Source organism: Jaculus jaculus, chromosome X, assembly GCF_020740685.1.
Source record: "Jaculus jaculus isolate mJacJac1 chromosome X, mJacJac1.mat.Y.cur, whole genome shotgun sequence".
Taxonomy (NCBI): Eukaryota; Metazoa; Chordata; class Mammalia; order Rodentia; family Dipodidae; genus Jaculus; species Jaculus jaculus.
In genome coordinates, this window is record NC_059125.1 from 49,464,576 (window position 1) to 49,483,602 (window position 19,027).

General features: G+C 44.7%; 2 protein-coding genes across 4 annotated transcripts in view; one reads left to right on the forward strand and one right to left on the reverse strand.

Annotated features, from left to right (window-relative positions):
* The first annotated feature begins 1,225 nt into the window (after positions 1-1,225).
* Positions 1,226-19,027, forward strand: part of Znf81 (zinc finger protein 81) — an 81,207-nt gene continuing 63,405 nt past the window's right edge. Inside the window, exon 1 of one of the 2 annotated variants that reach the window (XM_045140801.1) lies at positions 1,226-1,245. The gene's annotated coding sequence lies outside the window, so the exon portion shown is untranslated. Of the gene's footprint in view, positions 1,246-11,795; positions 11,908-19,027 lie in introns of those variants that run through there. The other variant, XM_045140798.1, reaches the window with a different exon arrangement.
* Positions 2,699-11,785, reverse strand: Uxt (ubiquitously expressed prefoldin like chaperone). Of its 2 annotated transcripts, XM_004668822.2 has the most exons (7): positions 11,638-11,785; positions 11,365-11,471; positions 6,882-6,963; positions 6,659-6,726; positions 6,278-6,385; positions 2,985-3,048; positions 2,699-2,794 (listed from the first exon to the last, which is right to left on the reverse strand). In XM_004668822.2, the coding sequence occupies exons 2-7, from the start codon at positions 11,463-11,465 to the stop codon at positions 2,741-2,743; spliced, it is 477 nt and encodes a 158-aa protein (XP_004668879.1). In that variant the 5' UTR covers positions 11,466-11,471; positions 11,638-11,785; the 3' UTR covers positions 2,699-2,740. The 2 variants fall into 2 exon arrangements, with proteins under 2 accessions (XP_004668879.1, XP_004668878.2); XM_004668821.2 differs by lacking the exon at positions 11,638-11,785 and having other exon boundaries at positions 11,365-11,624.

Consider the following 19,027-nt stretch of genomic DNA (forward strand, 5'->3'; position numbering starts at 1 on the left):
CCCGTGGAGGAGGAGCTGGGGCTTACGGCGCTTACTGATTGGCCAATGCACCAAAAATCTACCATACTCTTTCCCGGCTTGGAGGAGGGCCCTACCTCAAAATTATGCCGTGACTGGCTCAAAGAGATTGATGGACTATTAAATCTGGAGGAGGTGTTGGGCCTCGCCGGAGGTTGACGCTGATTGGCTCCAGGAGGATTGATAGACCCTGGGAGACTGACAAGGTTCTGAGGCGCCCCTTTCACACTGATTGGCCTAACCGCGATTGATGCCAGACTGCCAGCCTCAGAGGATAGGGTTGGGAGGGGTGGGGCTTTGGATGGGCCTTGCTTCCAGCTGATTGGCCGATCGCCTAGACAGCTGCCAAAACACCAAAGTGGGCGGTGCTGTAGGCCACGCCACTCAACGGAAGCAGGACTCATTTAGAACTGGGTATAGCAGCAGGGTCGGGGCCTGGCTATGCGTAGGAAGGTAGAGCAACTCTATGGTGACTGGCTAGGCAAGACAGATTTAGAATTGAGCAGAGGTGAGAGCTGCCTGTCCAAGGAGCTGAATGGCAGAAGTTAACTGTCCACAAGAAGGGAAGGCTCGAGCTGCAGCCAGAGATTTGAGAGATGGGAACCTGGATCTTGGTTATCTAGATAGGACTCAACCTAAATAGGCTGTGGAGCAGGAAGGGCGGGGTCTAAACCTATTGGTGGAAGCTGGAACTATTTTTTGGCGGAGGTGGGGAGACAAGATTGGGTGCTAGTGATATTTAGGGCACTTCAGGAACCCTTGAGATGTATGAGCAATATCAACCTTAGGGCCAGGAGAGGAAGGATGATGACCATGGGAATAAACCTTCACTTTGAATTGCCCTGACCCTGCTTATTTTTTTTAAACAAGGGCACATGTAGTCCTTCCTGACTTTGAAATTGAACTTAATATGTAGCTGAGGACACTGAACTTCTGATTAACTATGCCTGGTTTATTTAGTGCTGGGAATCAGAGGACTATGTGAATGGTAGGCAAGCACTGTATCAAGCGAATTACACTCCCAGCCCATACCTTATGGCAATGAAAAGGGGGGTGTCCAGGAAAAGGAATTAAAAGGTGAAGTGGGGACTAAGATTGACAAGTGACAGAATAGGGCAAGATATAACGTGGTGTGCTGGTTTGATTCAGGTGTCCCCCATAAACTTATGTGTTCTGAATGTTTAGGTCCCCAGCTGGTGGCGATTTGGATATTGGAACTTCCTGGAGGTAATGTATTATTGGGAGTGGCCTTATCGGCTTGCTCTTACGGTGTTTGAGACGCTCCCCTGCTGCTGATGTCCAACCTCTGCTCATGCCATTGTTCTCCCCTGCCACCATGGAGCTTCCTCTCGAATCTGTAAGCCAAAATAAACCTTTTCCTTCCAGAATCTGCTCTTGATCAGGTGTCTCCTACCAGCAATGTGAACCAGACTGTAACAGCAAAATTGGTTCCAAGAGGTCATTGCTAGAAACCTGTGTGGCTTTTGACCTTTTGGAATTAATTTGTGGGAGGAATGTGGAGGGACTTGAAACCTTGGCTTGAGAGATACTTTGCAGTGCTATTAGTACAGCTTGATGGACTATTCTGGTCAGAGTTGAAAGACCTGAATGCAATAAGAAGTGTGGACTGTGAGGTTTGGCTCATAAGGATGAGAAAGGGCTTTGCCTGAACTGAGCTTGAAGTTTACATGAGAGGCTTGTGTTCTGCCTGCCTGTGTCCTGACAACTTGTGCTTGGTTGCATTGTGTAGAAATGGACTGGTGTGCTGAGCATGGTGGTTCATGCCTTTAATCCCAGCACTCAAGAGGCAGAGGTAGGAGGATCGCTGTGAATTTGAGACCACCCTGAGAATAAATAGTGAATTCCAGGTCATCCCGGGCTAGAATGAGACCCTATGGGGGGGGGGGCTACAGGGACTTTTTAAATTTACATAACAAGGGAGGAAGAGAGAGAATGGGTGCATTAGGGCCTGTAGTTGCTGCACATAAGCTCCAGATGCATGTGCCACCTCGTGCATCTGGCTTTACATGGGTCCTGAGGAACGGAATCTGGGTCTTTTGGCTTTACAGGCAAGTGCCTTAACTGCTCCAGCCTGAAACTACAGGGACTTTTAAAGTTGGACTGAATGCATTGCATTTTACATCATGGATGGTTATCAGTTTATGAGAGCCAGGAGTGGAATGTGGTGGTTTGATTCAGGTGTCCCAGTTATGTGTTCTGCTTAGGTCCCCAGCTGGTGGCAATTCGGATACTGGAGCTTCCTGGAGGTGATATAATGTTGGGGGTGGACTTATGGGTGTTATAGCCAGCTTCCTCTTGCCAGTGTTTGGCACACTCTTCTGCTACTGTTGTCCACCTGATGTTGGCCAGGAGGTGATGTCCACCCTCTGCTCATGCCATTGTTTCCCACTGCCATCATGGAGCTTCCCCTTGAGTCCGCAAGCCAAAATAAACCCTTTCCTTCCACAAGCTGCTCTTGGTCAGGTGTTCTCGGCCAGCAATGTGCACTTGACTGCAAGAAGTGGCAAATACTGCCACACTACAAACTGGAGGAAGGACTTCAAGTATGCTTTAGGTTCCATACAGAAAATGTTTTTTGGATCACCCAGAACTTTGGTCTCTAGAAGCAGGACACCTTGGCAACCAGCAGGGACTAGGAGAAAAAGAAGGGTCATGTGACTCCAAGGCATTCAGGTTTTTAATACCAGAGGATGGGACAAAGTCAATGGTGAGGTTGTTCTGGGAAATTCTGCAGGCCTTGCAGTTCTCTAAGTCCCTGCAAAAGAGAACAGAACAGAGTAAGAAGAGGTTGGGCCAGGCCCTGCCCCTGGCTTGCTTTGTCTTCCTCTCCCTTAGCTTCAGTGTAGAAGGAAAATTGGTCCTTCTCTTCTCTGGCTTTCTCAAAACCTCAAGTTACCACCCAACCAAACACATCTGAAGGGTAAAGAGGAATGTGCTGCTCTCACCTCTAACAACATGTGGATATGAGCCTTGATATTCATGGAGTCCTTGGTGAGACTGTCACTGAGCCTGGAAAACAGAAACAAGAAAGGGCAAACTGGGTGCCACTTATGATTATGAGAATGCCTTTTCCACATCACTTTCAGAACTGCTTGCATTCTGGATACCTTCCACCTGGTTTGCTCCTATTTAGAGATGGTTGGCCACCACTAGGAATTTACTGATTTAAAGATTTTTGAGAGCCGGGTGTGGTGGCGCACACCTTTAATGCCAGCACTCGGGAGGCAGAGGTGGGAGGATCACTGTGAGTTTGAGGCCAGTCTGAGACTACACAGTGAATTCCAGGTTAGCTTGGGCTAGAGTGAGACCCTACCTCGAAAAATAAAAACAAACGAACAAAAAAAGATTATTGAGTCGTACATGACTGCTACAGCAAAGTAAGAAGAGTCCACTGGTGCAATCAATACTGGCATGACTGCTACGGGCATAACCAACTTTCTGACTAGTTTTGAATTCATGCCTGGTACTGTACACCTGGCCAAAAGCCCTGAGAGGAGGAAGCTACTACTGTTGTTTTGTTAAGTGGACACGTTGTGTTGTGTCAGCTAAACTGCCTGTCTAGAATGTCAGCTGTGTGAGAGAAGAAATTTTGGTCTCTTCTGTCCCTTGCTGTATATCTAGGAACCAGAACAGTGTGTGGCACAGAGAAGACATCCAATGTCTACACTGCTCAGAGGAACCTGACATCCTCAAAGACAGCTGAGTCTGTGTTTAGGGACAGGAAATGAATCATGGTATTATTGCTGGAGAGTAAGAATACTTTCAGGAATAGCTGATATGTTGTTCAAAGAACAGAGGAATTAACCTGATCATTTCCCAAGGGATAATCTGAAGATGAAAAAGAGAACAAAATTAATTAATAGCACAATCTTAGTGAAAACCTATGAGACCACTTGAAAAGAGGCCTAGGACTACAGTTTGGTGATAGAACTAATGGTTGGTATGTGCTAGGTCCTAGTTCAATTCCCAGTACCAACAAAATTTAAAAAAGGAGAAAAATAGCTGGGCATGGTGACATATGCCTTTAAGTCTGACACTCAGGAGGCTGAGGTAAGAGGATTGTTGCTGTGAGTTTGAGGCCAGCCTGAGACTACATAGTGAATTCCAGGACAGCCTGGGCTAGAGTGAGACCCTACCATAAAAAGAAAAGAAAAGAAAAGAAGCTGGGCATGGAGGTGCACACCTTTAATCCCAGCACTAGGGAGGATGAAGTAGGAGGATCACTGTAAGTTCTATTCCAAACTAAGAATACATAGTGAGTTCCAGGTCATTCTTGAAATGTTTAAAGCAGCATGTGAAGACCAGTGTGGAGAGTCCAGTGAATGAATAGGAAAACTGGAGCTGAAGCTTCATGGATCTGGTCACAGTTGTATGTGTGTATAACAGCATAGGCCCCCTGGAATGCAAGCCTTCTAAGACTCTTCTATCATGTTTACTGCTGCATCTCCACCACCATACAGCATACAGCCTGGCACACACAAGATTCTCAATAACTGATTGTGTGAACAAATAAAACATGGGTGATTAGTAAGTGCTTCATCAGGGTTGGATTTTGCATCGTTACTTTCCTCAGCCCCATTTCTGATAAGGAAGGGGTATGGTTCCTTAAGTACCATCCCAAGCAGCCAAAGAGAAGAATACTAAAAAACTGTAGTATTTTGGGGCTAGAGAGATGGCTCATTGGTTAGAGGCACTTGCCTACAAAGCCTGATGTTTGATTCTCCATTACCTACCTAAAGCCAGATATACAAAGTAACACATACATGTCAAATTTATTTGCGGTGGCAGGAGACCCACCAAGCATGCCCATTTTTTCCTTCTCTCTCCAAATAAATAAATATTTTAAAAAGAACTTTTTTTTCCAGGTGTGGTAGTGCATGCCTTTAATCTCAGCACTCAGGAGACAGAGGTAGGAGGATTGCTGTGTGAGGCAAGCCTGAGACTACATAGGGAATTCCAGGTTAGCCTGGGCTAGATCGAGCCTCTTAATCAAAAAACCAAAGGACAAATAAGAGAGGGGAGGAGAGGGAGGGAGAGAAATGTGGTTTTAATTTAATGATTTTTTTTTTGTTGTTTTTTTGAGGTAGGGTTTCACTCTAGCCCAGGCTGACCTACAATTCACTATGTAGTGTCAATGTGGCCTTGAACTCACGGAGATCATCCTACTTCTGCCTCCCAAATGCTGGGATTAAAGGCAAGCACCACCACACCTGGATTAATGATGTATTTTTAAAATTAATTAATTTATTTATTTGAGAGAAAGAGAGACACAGAATGGGAGCACCTGGGCCTCTAACCATTACAACCAAACTCTAGATGCATGTACCATTTGTGCATCTGGCTTATGTGAGTACTAGGGAATCAAACCTGGATCATCAGGCTTTGAAGGCAGGTGCCTTAACCACTAAGCCATCTCTCCAGCTCCAATTGATATACTTTTATTTTCCTAAATATCTTTAATTAATTTACTTAAGAGAGAGGGAGAGAGAAATATGAGCATGCCAGGTCTGCATGCCACTGCAAACGAACTCTAAATGCACCACCACTTTGCACAACTGGCTTTATGTGGGTACTGGGGGTTGGCAGGCTTTGCAAGCAAATACCTTTAACTACTGAGCCATTTCCCTAGCCCTGCTTTTCTTCAAATTGTGATATTTATTTGTTCATTCTGCTTTTTGAAACAGGGTCTTTTTTTCTTCTTTTCTTTTTTAATTTTTTTTCCCAATTTTTATTAACATTTTCCATGATTATAAAAAATATCCCATGGTAATACCCTCCCCCTCCCACTTTCCCCTTTGAAATTCCATTCTCCATCATATCCCCTCCCCATCTCAATCAGTCTCTCTTTTATTTTGATGTCATGATCTTTTCCTCCTCTTATGATGGTCTTGTGTAGGTAGTGTCAGGCACTGTGAGGTCATGGATATCCAGGCCACTCTATGTCTGGAGGGGGCATGTTGTAAGGAGTCCTATGCTTCCTTTGGCTCTTACATTCTTTCCATCACCTCTTCTGCATTAGACAGGGTCTTTTTGTGGCCCAGGTTGACCTCAACCTCTCAAATTCTGGAATTACAGGCATGTACCACTACATACCTGGCTTTTATATATTGTTGGGAGAATGTGCTGGGGATAGAATCCAGGGGTTCACAGTTGCTAGGCAAGTGCTCTACCAATGATCTGCATACACAATCAAAATTGCTATTTTCAGAGACTAGCCTCATGGAATAAGTCTACTTACTCTGTGAGGAGAGAACTCTTACGATCAATGAACTTGAGAGCTTCTTCCAGTGTCAACTCCAGGAAAAAACCGTATCCCAGGGCCACATAGATGCGTGAGGAATCTGGGCTGAGGAACGAAAGGTCAGAAGTGGTGGAAGAAGTCCTTATTATTGTTTGGTATACTGTATGTTTATGGAGTTTCTTACTCCCTCCCCTTCCCCAAACTGAGGCTCTGGAAGGGCAAACATTTTGCCCTATTTTATTCAGTCACATCCTCAGCATCTTGCTTATATCTAGCTTAAAGCCAGCAGAGTCTAGTGTATAAAAAGACTCATGTATATTTGTTCCATGAAGAGGGAAGCTGACCCTTGTGGCTTCAAAGGGATGGGTAGACACTCACACCACTGTGTCAACGAAGAAGTTACAGCCCAAATCCACCTGCATATATAACTCCGGGTGCTTAGCTTCCTGTGGGGCCAGGGAAAAAGAGGTAGGGGTCAGTGGTCATTTTTTAGGACAGGTGACAGGTTTTGATTTGGGGCCTCTCTTCCAATCTCCCTCTTTTACCCACACATATATGTACGTGCCCACCTACAACTGACACCTGACTTACAAGTCTTTACCTGGAGTCGCTCAATGACATTTCTCAGTTGGAGGTATGTGGCCAGCTGCTCATATACCTTGTCTCGATGGTCCAGCACCTTTCTGATTAGATGAAAATACAATGGTGAACAATTCCTCTTAGGATACCTCACATTGTGTCCTAAGAATTATCTTAAGCTAGGTGTGGTGGCACTCCTGCCCCCACCTCCACCACAGGAAAGGGCATGGTGTATTGCAAGGGCATATACACGTGCATATACCATACACCCACCACACCACTTGGCACCCGTCACACTACACACAGAAGCAAAAAAAGACAAGGAAAGCACACAGCACACAGATATCACACACACACTAAAATTCTGGACTTTGGGTTAGACTGTATGCATTTGATTCTAGGCTCTATTTCTTTTCTTTTTTTCTTTCTTTCTTCTCTCTCTCTCTCTTTTTTCAAAGTAGGGTTTCACTCTAGCCCAGGCTGACCTGGAATTCACTATGTAGTCTTAGGGTGGTCTTGAACTCATGGCGATCCTCCTACCTCTGCCTCCCGAGTGCTGGGATTAAAGGTGTGCGCTACCATGCCTGGCTAAGCTGTATTTCTTAATATGTAACTTTGGCAAGTAAGATACCTGTTAGGGATTTCCTTCCTGCTTATAAAATAGATGGCAGTATTATTCCATAGAAGTCATTAGGATTAAATGAGTGTTTATTGCAAAATGCTTAGACTACCAGCCAAATGGTAAGCATGATATACTTGCTACCTATTACTCTTTACCATTATTATATCACATTCTACTCCAATGCTACATGGTACTCAAAATATCCCACCCTCAACCTAAAAATATCCTCCATCCCTTTTAGTATGCATACACAGCTTTGGTTCTGAACACCTAACTTCCTGTTCAGATTAATAATGTCAGTAAGTAATAATTAGTCATCAAGTCTTTAGTGTGTTTCAGACACGTGAGCTAAATTCCTTGATCCAAGAAAGTTACTTTTTAAATATTTTATTTTTAGTTATTTATTTGACAGAGAAAGAGGGAGAGAGAGAGAATGGGCACACCAGGGCCTCCAGCCACTGCAAACAAACTCCAGATGCGTGTTCCACCTTGTGCATTGGACTAATGTGGGTCCTGGGGAATTGAACCTGGGTCCTTTGGCTTTGCAGGCAAACACCTTAATTGCTAAGCCACCTCTCCAGCCCAAGAAAGTTACTTTTTTAATATTTTATTTAAACCTAGGCCCAGAAAGCCAAATGTCAATGTTCTCTCTCATATGTGGATCCTAGCTACAAATGATTGGACTTCTATGTGAGTAGGAATAAAACTCAGTAGCAGAGGCCAGTAAGCTAGAAAGGACATATAAAGAGAATAGAAAGGGGGGAATTAATAGGATGGTATTGTATATATGTAAATAGAAGAACAGATTAATAAGGGTGAAAAGGTCTGAGGTCAGGGGAAGAGAATGAGTAAAGGAAAGGTGAAGGAGGGCTAATAAAAATCTAAGAGGATATAAATAAATCATATGGAAACCTACTTTTTTTGTACAACGGAACACTCAGAAGCCATAGATTGTTACTACAAAATTTTCAGTGCCAGGGATGGGATGCTTTCCAGTGAGTTTTTGGCTAGGGAGGTCCCTGATGCCCCCAAAACATTACAGACAATTGCTAAGGCTCTTGGTTTCCCACCAGGAATAGTTGGTAAGTCCCTACTGCTAAAGACTCCACATACTTGGGCTGCAAGGACACTGAAAAATCCTGCTGTAGCTGAGCTGAAAACCTCCTCCATGTAGACCAGCTGACAGAAAGCTGGAAAAAGCCATGCTGCATGCAGTTCAATGGGAGAGAGAGAAATCACCAGTGAAGATACTCAACAGTGGACAGTACAAGCCTTAAATTTGTCCATCCAGGCCAAATGAGCCAACGGGTGCAATAGTGGCATGTCTGTTATGGGGAAAACCAACCCTTCTCTAATTGGATTGGAGGTCCGCTCCATGGGAGGGAATACATCCCTGATACTGAAAACCTACAATGAGGTAGTCATGAGTTCTAGGGGTGTAACATATCCTGCTGTCTGGCTAAATGTATATACTATGCTCACCAAACTACCCAGTAAGCACTTCTCTTAATGTTCACAGCCATATATTAATGCTACTCTCACTTTTTTTTTTTGAGGTACCATTTCACTCTAGCTCAGGCTGACCTGGAAGTCACTATGTAGTCTCAGGGTGGCCTTGGACTCACAATGATCCTCCTACCTCTGCCTCCTGAGTGCTGGGATTAAAGGCGTGCACCACCACGCCTGGTACTACTCTCACTTTTGGTTAGAGAAGCTTCTCTTTTCAGAAGGCAGTGACCTTGGGATGACTCAGAAGGCATCATAGTGCTGAGAAGAAGCAACAGAGGAGTGCTAAACATATCTCTATCACACCTTTCAAGGCTCAGGGTCCATTACAGAAGAGGTGGTGGGAAGAAAGTAAGAGCCAAAGGAAGGGTAAGACTTCTTACAACGTGCTCCTCCAGACACAAAATGGCCTGGATATCCATGTCCTCACAGTGCCTGACACTACCTACACAAGACTATTATAATAGGAAGAAAAAATCATGACATCAAAATAAAAGAGAGACTGATTGAGACAGGAAGGGGATATGATGGAGGGTGGAGTTTCAAAGGGGAAAATGGGGGGAGGGAGGCAATTACCATGGGATATTGTTTACAATTATGGAAGTTGTCAACAAAAAATATAATTAAAAGCCGTGCGTGGTGGTGCACGCCTTTAATCCCAGCACTCAGGAGGCAGTGGTAGGAGGACCACCATGAGTTCAAGGCCACCCTGAGACTACAGAGTGAATTCCAGGTCAGCCTGAGCTAGAGTGAGACCCTACCTTGAAAAACAGAACAAACTAAAAAGTAAAATTAAAAAAAAATATTTATTTGCAAGCAAAGAAAGTATAAGAGAGACATAAATGGAGTGGGGGGAGGAAAATGAGAGAATGGGCACATCACAGCCTCTTGCCACTGCAAATGAAGACCAGATACCAGTTTGTGCATCTGGCTTTATGTAGGTACTGGGATATCGAACCCTGACTGGCAGTCTTTGCACAAACACCTTTAACCACTTAGCAATCTCCCCAGCTCAGATTGGGGTCTTTTAGAGCTTCAGAGAATAATACAGAGCTTCTGCCCAAGGAGGCAAGAGTGGGGCTCCTGTAAATGGGACCCCCCCTTTGAAGGCATGGTTTTTACTCTAGCCCAAGCTGTACTAGAACTTACTGTATAGTTTAAACTGGCCTTGAACTCATGAAGATCCTACCCTAGGCTCCCATGTGCTGGTATTAAAGGTGTGGGCCACCATGAGCAGGCTCAAATTCCTCTCTAAATAATTACCAGGTGTGGTGTTGGACATCTTTAATCTCAGCACTCCAGAGGCAAAGGAAGGATTGCCTTGATTTTAAGGCCATCCTGAAACTACATAGTGAATTCCAGGTGACCCTGGGATAGCGCAAGACTTTACCTCACAAAACACACACACACACGCACACACATGGAGAAAGAAAAACAAAATCTATGGCTGGTCTTGAACTCATGAAGTTAGTTTTCCCACCTCACTCTCCGGAGTATTTTGGTCTACAAATGTGTGCTAGAGCACCCAGCTGAGTTGTCTTTTGTATTTTTTAGCCTTTTTTTCCCCTTAAAGACATGGTGTACTGAAGCTCAGGCTGACCTTGAACTCATTATATAGCCAAGAATAACCTTGAAATTCTGATTCTCTCATCTCTGCCTCACAAGTGCTGGGTTACAGGCCTGTGCTACCATGCCTAGTGCTGGATGGCTCATTTCTCTTTGTTTGTTTGATCTCTCTCCCGCCTCCCTTCTGCTCCCCTCTTTCGTTTTCTTTTTGAGATGGTGTTTACATCTACTGCCAAATCACCTGGGCTCCAGGGATCTTCCTGCCTCAGCCTCCCCAGTGGCTGGGACTATGGGCTACTAACCAAGTCTGGCTTCACGCTAATCCTCCACCAGCCCAAGTCAATGCCTCACTCTGTGACCCTGACTGGCCTGGAACTCCTAATAAAGCCAAGGCTGGCTTGCAACTAACCTCCCGCCTTTCCCTCCTAGATTGTGCCACCACAGCCAGCTTCGTGCTAAAGATTAAGATTACAAAGATTAAACACAGTAAAGCTTAAAACTACCACATAAGAAAGGTTCCATAAACCTTTCTATTTCACATGAGTTAAAGTTTGTAAGGCACAGAGGTATGAGAATTCCCACGTGCTGGTTAAGCAGTCCAGCCAGGATTCGAACGCAAACACTAGAGCTCTTGAACGATAGCTTTAACCTAACATATTGTTGGAGGCTTGACTAGGAAAGCCACATCCTAGCCAAATTGCTCCCCCTTCTATTCTTTGGGCCCGCCAATCCAAAGGCTGGCCAGGATTCTGCACGCCCTACCCACCACGTGGAATGTTCCAAACGCCCCGCCTCCCACGTAGTCGCTCACCGCAAGTCCCGATGCAGTACGTCACTGATAAAGGCCTCATAACGCAGTACTTTCTCCGCCGGGGCCTCCAAAGCCCGCCGTTTAGGGGGCGTCGCCATCATGGGTTCCTGGGGAGCGAGGAGGGGGGGGAAGGCATGTTGACCACCAATTCGGCCTTATATAGTTATTTCCAATCTCTCAACGTAGGGCATTGGTCCGTTCAGCTCGTGCTGGAGTGTTGCACCTTTTGCCCAACCACTTGTTCACCCACGGTCCCCCAAATGCGGGCCTTACCTTAGGGCCGCCGGCAATAAGAACGATTGGTATAAACCGCAGCTTCCGGGTGGCGCGGGTGAATGACGTAGGAGCAAGCACGCTGGTCTAGCCCAGTCAGGCGGGGAGGGGTGGGACCTAGGAGAGCGGACGGAGCGAGACTTTACGGAAGCCGAGGGGAGCGCGGAAGGCCGCGCAGCGTGGGAGCAGAGACAGCCGGGCGGTCAGCCGACCAATGAGGGACAGCGGAAGTGGCGCGTGGAGCCTGGGCGGGAGGGACGTGCGTTGCAGGTGGGGTGAGGTTTGGTACCATTTGGCGGGTACTTGGGGAGGTTGTACGCTCCAATGGAGCTGGAGTCGGGGAGCGGAGGCTTAACAGTTTAAAAGGCTTGGAAAGGCCCCAGCGAGAACTGATTATGATTCTAATATATATAGAAGACAGTACAGCCTGTGTGTTCTGGCAGTTTGAATGTTGATTCTCCTCTTTCCCCCACAAAAAAATGGTTTAGGTTTCATTCCCGGTAAAAGTGCATGAGCATGAACATTTAAAAACTCTTCAACGGAGACAAATTTCCTCAAATTCTTCCTTGATGACTGGGGATCAAATAGAGAGTGGCCAAGCATAGTGTCTAATCACCTCACTTAAGAGGCAACTGGTCGTCGCTGAAGTCCCCTGCTGAAGGTCCGTTTGCTTGTAGTTAGGAATAGTTATGTTTTTATTGAAACGTGTAAGTTTTCTATGGATTTCTGTGGAACTCGCGTGGCTGAAATGATTTTCCGTGTTTTGTGAGGTTTTTCTTGAAATACTCAAAACCTAACCTAAGCAAGCTTTTCTTTGCAGTCTGTGGGGGTGGGGGGAGAATGGGTGCATCAGGGCCTCTAGCCACTGCAAACAAACTCCAGACGCATGCACCACTTTGTGCTTCTGGCTTTGCGGGGGTCCTGGGGAATGAACCTGAGTCGTTAAGCCGTTAAGCTTTACAGGCGAGCGCCTTAACCACTGAGAAATCTCCCCAGCACCTGTAATAGCAATTCTAACTGGGATGAGATGGCATCTTGTATCAACTACTTCTCGTTGGTGGGACAGAATAACTGAGAAAAAAATCAGTTTAGGCGAGAAAAGGTTTATTTCAGCTAACATTCTAGGTTACAGTCCATGAGGTATTATTCCATGGTGGTAAGAGCTGGTCATAATCCAATAGTGAGAGCAGAGGGATAACTCATGCTGCCCAGCCAGCTTGCTCAAGACCCCAGCCGTGGAATGGACTGCTCACAGTTAATGTCTTTCCACTGGAATTAACCTAATCAAGGTCAGCCCTAGGGCTGGAGAGATGGTTCAGTGCTTTGATTCCCCAGGACCCATGTAAGCCACATGTACAAAGTGGCACATGCGTCTGGAGTGCGTTTGCAGTGGCTGGAGGCCCTGGTGTGCCCGTTCTCTCCCTCTCTCCCACTCTCTCTGCTTGCAAAAAAAATCGAAAATAGTAAAAAAATAAATAAATAAAGGTAAATAAAAAGATAATTCCTTATAGATGTGTAAAAAGTTTAACCTAATCTACATAATCCCCCACCTGTGATTCTAGGTTCTGTCAAGTTGACATAAACCATCATACATCTCATTTTTTTGAATGTGTGTGGGTGTGTGGGGGGGTGCGCATGTACCCCATATATGTGCACACAGAGCCAGAGGAGAATGTTGGGTGGTTCTCCTCTGTATCATTCATCCACGTGTTTACTTGAGAATTGTATCTCATGGAATCTGGAGCTGCCAAGTTTTCTTTTTCAGTCACAATCTGCTCCCCACAGGATTGACTGTACAGGTACACATGGCCACACCCAGCTTTTTGTGTGGGTGCTGGCAAATTGAACTCGGGGCAAATCATCCCTCTCAGAATTTCATGCTCCTGCAGCAAGTGCTCTTACTCACTGAGCCATCCCCCATTCTTTTGTTATTTTTTAAAAATATGTATTTTTATTTTTATTTATTTATTTGACAAATAGGTAGGAAGAGAGAGAGGGAGAGAGAATAGGTGTGCCAGGGCCTCCAACCACTGCAAACATACTCCAGATGCATGTGTCCCCTTGTGCATCTGGCTTTCGTGAGTCCTGGGGAATTGAACCTGGGTCCTTTGCTTTGTAGGAAGTGCCTGAACCCCTCTAAGCCATCTCTCCAGACCTTGCTCTTTTTTTTTTTTTTTTTTTTTTTTTTTGAGGCAAGTTCTGTCTATATAGCTCAGGCTGGCATAGTACTTGCTGAGTAGCCTTAGGCTGCTGTTAATTTTTTAAAAATATCTTTTGTTCATTTTTATTTATTTATTTGAGAGTGACAGAGAGAGAGATGGATAGAGAGAGAATGGGCGTGCCAGGGCTTCCAGCCACTGCAAACGAACTCCAGACGCGTGTGCCCCCTTGTGCTTCTGGCTAACGTCGGTCCTGGGGAATCGAGCCTCGAACCGGGGTCCTTAGGCTTCACAGGCAAGCGCTTAACCGCTAAGCCATCTCTCCAGCCCTGCTGTTAAATTTTTGATTGTCCTGCCTCAGCTTCTCAAGTGCTGAGGTTACACACATGCATTACTATACCTCAACAGTGTTTTTTTTTAATTCATTGTATATTCTGGATATTAAGTCTATGAACATTTTTTATAGAGAATCAAAAATTTTGATTTTTTTGGTGTGTATGTGCTTAGGGTGCACGTATGTGTGGTGCATGTGCATGTGTGTGCATGCTTACAGACGCCAGAGGCTGATATCAGATATCTTTCTCAATAATTCTCCACTTTATTTATTTTGTTTTTTCGGGGCAGGGTCTCGCTGTAGCCCAGGCTGACCTGGAATTCACTATATAGTCTCAGTGTGGCCTGGAACTCATAGTGATCCTCCTACCTCTGCCTCCCAGAGTGCTGGGATTAAAGTTATGCACCACCACGTCTGGCAATATTTTTCAGACAGGTTCTCTCACTGAGCTTGGAGCTCACTAACTCAGCTAGATTAGCTAGGCTGCAAACCCCAGGGATCCTGCCTCCACCTGTCTGGTGCCAGGATTACAGGCATGTGCCACCATGCCCAGCTTTTACATGGGCGCTGGAGATTTGAACTCAAGTCCTTAGGCTTGTACAGCAAGCACTTTACTGAGACACTCTAGCCTAGGTTGACCTGTATTTCACTCTGTAGCCTCAGGCTGGCCTTTACTCACCTCACAGTGATCTTCCTACCTCAGCCTTCCAGTGATGAGATTAAAGGTATACACCACCATTCTCAGCTGTACAAGAGTTTTTTTTTTTTTTTTTTTTTTTTTTTTGTCTTTTGAAGTAAGATCTCTGTAGCCCAAACTGACCTGGAACTCACCCTGTAGTCCAGGCTGGCCTTGAACTCATGGTAACCCTCATACCTCAGCATCCTGAGTGCTGGAATTAAAGGTGTGTGCCACTATGCCCAGAAGCAATAGTGTTTTGAAAGGCTTACCTCATACAATAAAATATAAAGATGAAATAAGCATATTAACCTTTTTTTTTGGTTTTTCAAGGTAGGGTCTCACTCTAGTCCATGCTGACCTGGAATTCACTCTGTAGTCTCAGGGTGGCCTTGAACTCATGGCGATCCTCTGCCTCCCGAGTGCTGGAATTAAAGGCATGTGCTACCACAGCCGGCGCATATTAACTATTGAGAAAAATAATTTTTATTTGTAGGTGTTACATTGTGTATCTAGAAAAACAGCACTGGGAATTTGAATAAGTTGGTGGGATACAAGAAAATATACTAGATTAAAAAAAAGAGAGGGAGAGAGAGAGAGCCGGACATGGTGGCACACACCTTTAATCCCAGCACTCGGGAGGCAGAGGTAGGAGGCTTGCTCTGAGTTCAAGGCCACCCTGAGACTACAGAGTGAATTCCAGGTCAGGCTGGTCTACAGTGAGACCCTGCCTCGAAAAATAAACAAATAAGTGTATATGTATACCAGATTCAAGTACATGGGAAGGGAAGAAGCTATCCCATTTCCAATAATGGTAACCATTGTGTGGCAAATTCCTCCTAATTGAAGGGAGAAAGGAGGCCCTTGGGATTTAGGAAGTAAGTCTGGGAGACCACTCCCAAGGTTATGTTAGCTAGAAAGGGAAACATCCCTTTCTGGGTGGGGTCAGGAAGTGAGTTCCAGAGACTCTAGGAAGTCCAGAAGTCTGGGAAAGTCCCTGCCCTAAGGCTATATAAAGGGGAAACAACTGTTTGGGGATGAGAGACTCTCCTTTGTTATGTAGCTGCCTGCAAGGGTGCAGTGTGCTTGACTCTCCAATGGAGCTGCTTGCAAATGGTGTGGTGTGCTCCAGAGATGGAGCTTCCAAAAAAACGGTCACCTAGGCTGAGATGGGCTTTCTGGTGATGCAGTTGCCTTTGAGTCAAAGCATCTATGGGGAGATTGTCATCCAGGACAGAATTAGATTTATGGTGTGGCCGCATTTGAGTCACTTAGTGCTCCTGCCTGTAAGCAACCCCACTAAATTAATTGGTTCACCCATCTAGTTTTGGTGTAATCGTCCTTTGGTCTGTCATCTATACCATATTTGGGGAGAAGATGTCTGTTTGCATCACCCCAGGGAAAAGGTTTCCAATGAGAGCAACAAACACAAAATACCTAACAATCAATATAACAAGAAAGATGTTGGACTTAAGAAAATGAAAATTATTCTAAAATATACTATAAAACTTTAGGGGCTGGAGAGATGGCTTAGCTGTTAAGGCACTTGTCTGTGAAGCCTTAGGGGACCCAGGTTCAATTCCCCAGTACCCATGTAAGCCAGATGCTCAAGGTGATGCATGCATCTAGAGTTTGCAGTGGCTACAGGCCCTGGCATGTCTATTTTCTATCTGCCTCTTTCTCTCTTTCTGTAAAATAAATAAATAAAATTTAAAAACAAACTTTACAGAGATGTATGTATGTATGTACATATATGTATGTGCATATGTGTGTATGTATGTCTATATATATACACACACACAAGGAGGATAGGAAATGCAATAAAATTAAAACACCAGTGGAAGCATGTTTATCCTACTTAAGGAATGAATGTACAAGTATAATTTATTTTCCAACTTGGTAAAACACTTTCAAACTTTATGTGGAAGTATCAACAACTAAGGAAACTATGTCAAGGAATACTGAGAAGATGCTTGTATTATCATATAGAGACCCTGGTATGTCTATTATCTCCTTCTCTACCTTCCCCCCCTCTCACCTCTCCTTTTAAATAAGTAAATAGGGGCTGGAGAGTTGGCTTAGCGGTTAAGGCGTTTGACTCTCCAGGACCCACGTAAGCCAGATGCACAAAAGGGTGCATGCATCTAGAGTTCATTTGCAGTGGCTGGAAGCCATGGTGCATCCATTTGCTCTCTGCCTCTTTCTCTCAAATAAATAAATGAAATATATTTAAAATTAATAAATAAATAAATATTTTAGGGCTGGAGAGATGGTTTAGCAGTTAAGGCATTTGCCTGCAAAGCCTAAGGAACAGGTTTGATTCCCCAGGACCTATATAAGTCAGATGCACAAGGTGGCATTTTTTTTTTGAGGTAGGGTCTCACTGTAGCCCAGGATGACCTGGAATTCACTCTGTAGTCTCAGGGTGGCCTTGAACCCACAGTGATCCTCCTACCTCTGCCTCCCAAGTGCTGGGATTAAAGGTGTGTGCCACCATGCCTGACTTTTTTTTTTTTTTTTTTGAGACAGAGTCTTACTATGTAGCTTAGGCTGGCCTTGAACCCACAATCCTCCTATCTGTGCACTGTAAGTGCTGGCACCACAAACATGAACTACCACCATACCTGGCTCTTGTTTCCAGGTTTGGCTGTTTTGAATGGCCACCCTAGGTTTCTTGCATATTTTTTTTTCCTTAGGTATATCCCTAAGGCTGGACATGCTAGATTGCGATTAGTGTGAATATTCACTGTAAGAGAGATGACCAAACTTTTTTGTTTGTTTTTTCAAGGTAGGGTCTCACTCTTGCTCAGGCTAACCTGGAATTCACTATGTAGTCTCAGGGTGGCCTCGAACTCACAGCAATCATCCTACCTTTGCCTCCCAAGTGCTAGAATTAAAGGCATGTGCCACCACGCCCAGCTCAAACTATTTTCTAATGTGACTGCACTGACTTATAGTCCTTCAACAGCACACAAGACCCTGGTAGGTCCACAAATTCTCCAACTCTTAGTCTTGTCAGACTTCTACAACTTCGAAAAGGGTGTAGATCGTTATGTCATTATGTGTTGATGTATTTTCCTGATGACTTTGAAAATTTCTTCATCTGTTCATTGATTCTACTCTTCCTTCCTCTCCAAAAAAAAAGAACAGAAACACCTACTTGTCCTAAAATAACCATAGTACTATTATGATACAAAACAACATTACCAACAAACCCTCACACTGTTATTAGAAGTAGACTCATACCAGACTGAGGATGTAGCTTTGTGATAGAGAGCTTGCATAGTATATGCTAGGCCATGGTTCAATCCCCAGTACAAAAAAAAAAAAAAGTACTATGTACCCGTGCCAAATGTGCTTATACTGATTCCATTTCTTTCACTAATTCACTCAACAAACACTTATCCAGACCAGGGATTCGGGGGCAAAAAGAGACTATGAGAAAATCAGAGAGCCCTCCCTGCTAAGAAGGAAAAAGTGAATTCAGGTTATAAAACTTTGTCCTGCAACTCCTCAGGATGTGAGAATAGACCCAGATCAAGCCAGATGCAAAATTAACAGAAAACATTTTGCCTAAAGACATGCTGCCACTGTAATGCCATAAAGAACTCTATTTTGCGTGGCTACTATTTCAAGCCAGGGCTTAAAAAAATGTATTTTTATTTCCTTGCAAGAGAGAGAGAGAAGAGAAGAATGATGCACTGGGGCCTCTTGCCACTGCAAACAAACTCCAGATACCTGTGCCACCTTGTGCATCTGGCTTTACATGGGTAGTGGGGAATTGAACCTGGGCCAACAGGATTTGCAAGCAAGGACCTTTATTTTTTGTTTGGAAATAAAAAAAAAGGTTCATTTTGGCTTATAGGCTTGACAAGAATCTCTATGATGGCAGGGGAAAACGATGCCATGAGCAGAGGGTGGACATCACCCCCTGGCCAACGTAAGGTAGACATCAGTAAGAGGGTGTGCCAAACACTGGCAAGGGAACACTGGCTATAATACCCATAAGCCCTCCCCCAACAATACACTCCCTCCAGGAGGCGTGAATTTCCAAATCTCTCTCAGCTGGGGATTTAGCATTCAGAACACCTAAGTTTATGGAGGACACCTGAATCAAACCACCACAGAGATGCATGTCTCAGTAGTTGAAGTTGTGAGGAAATAGCCTTCCAGGTGGCTGTGGTTGTGAGGAGCAGATGACTATCCAGGTACTGTGATTGT

Excerpts from the sequence above, each read along its gene's own strand:
- Uxt (XM_004668822.2), bottom strand. The coding sequence starts at position 11,465 with ATGATGGCGACGCCCCCTAAACGGCGGGCTTTGGAGGCCCCGGCGGAG. Across the intron at positions 6,727-6,881 it reads ATGTCATTGAGCGACTCCAG|GAAGCTAAGCACCCGGAGTT; the intron begins GTAAAGACTTGT and ends CTGGCCCCACAG. Across the intron at positions 3,049-6,277 it reads AAGAGTTCTCTCCTCACAGA|GCTCAGTGACAGTCTCACCA; the intron begins GTAAGTAGACTT and ends TCTGTTTTCCAG.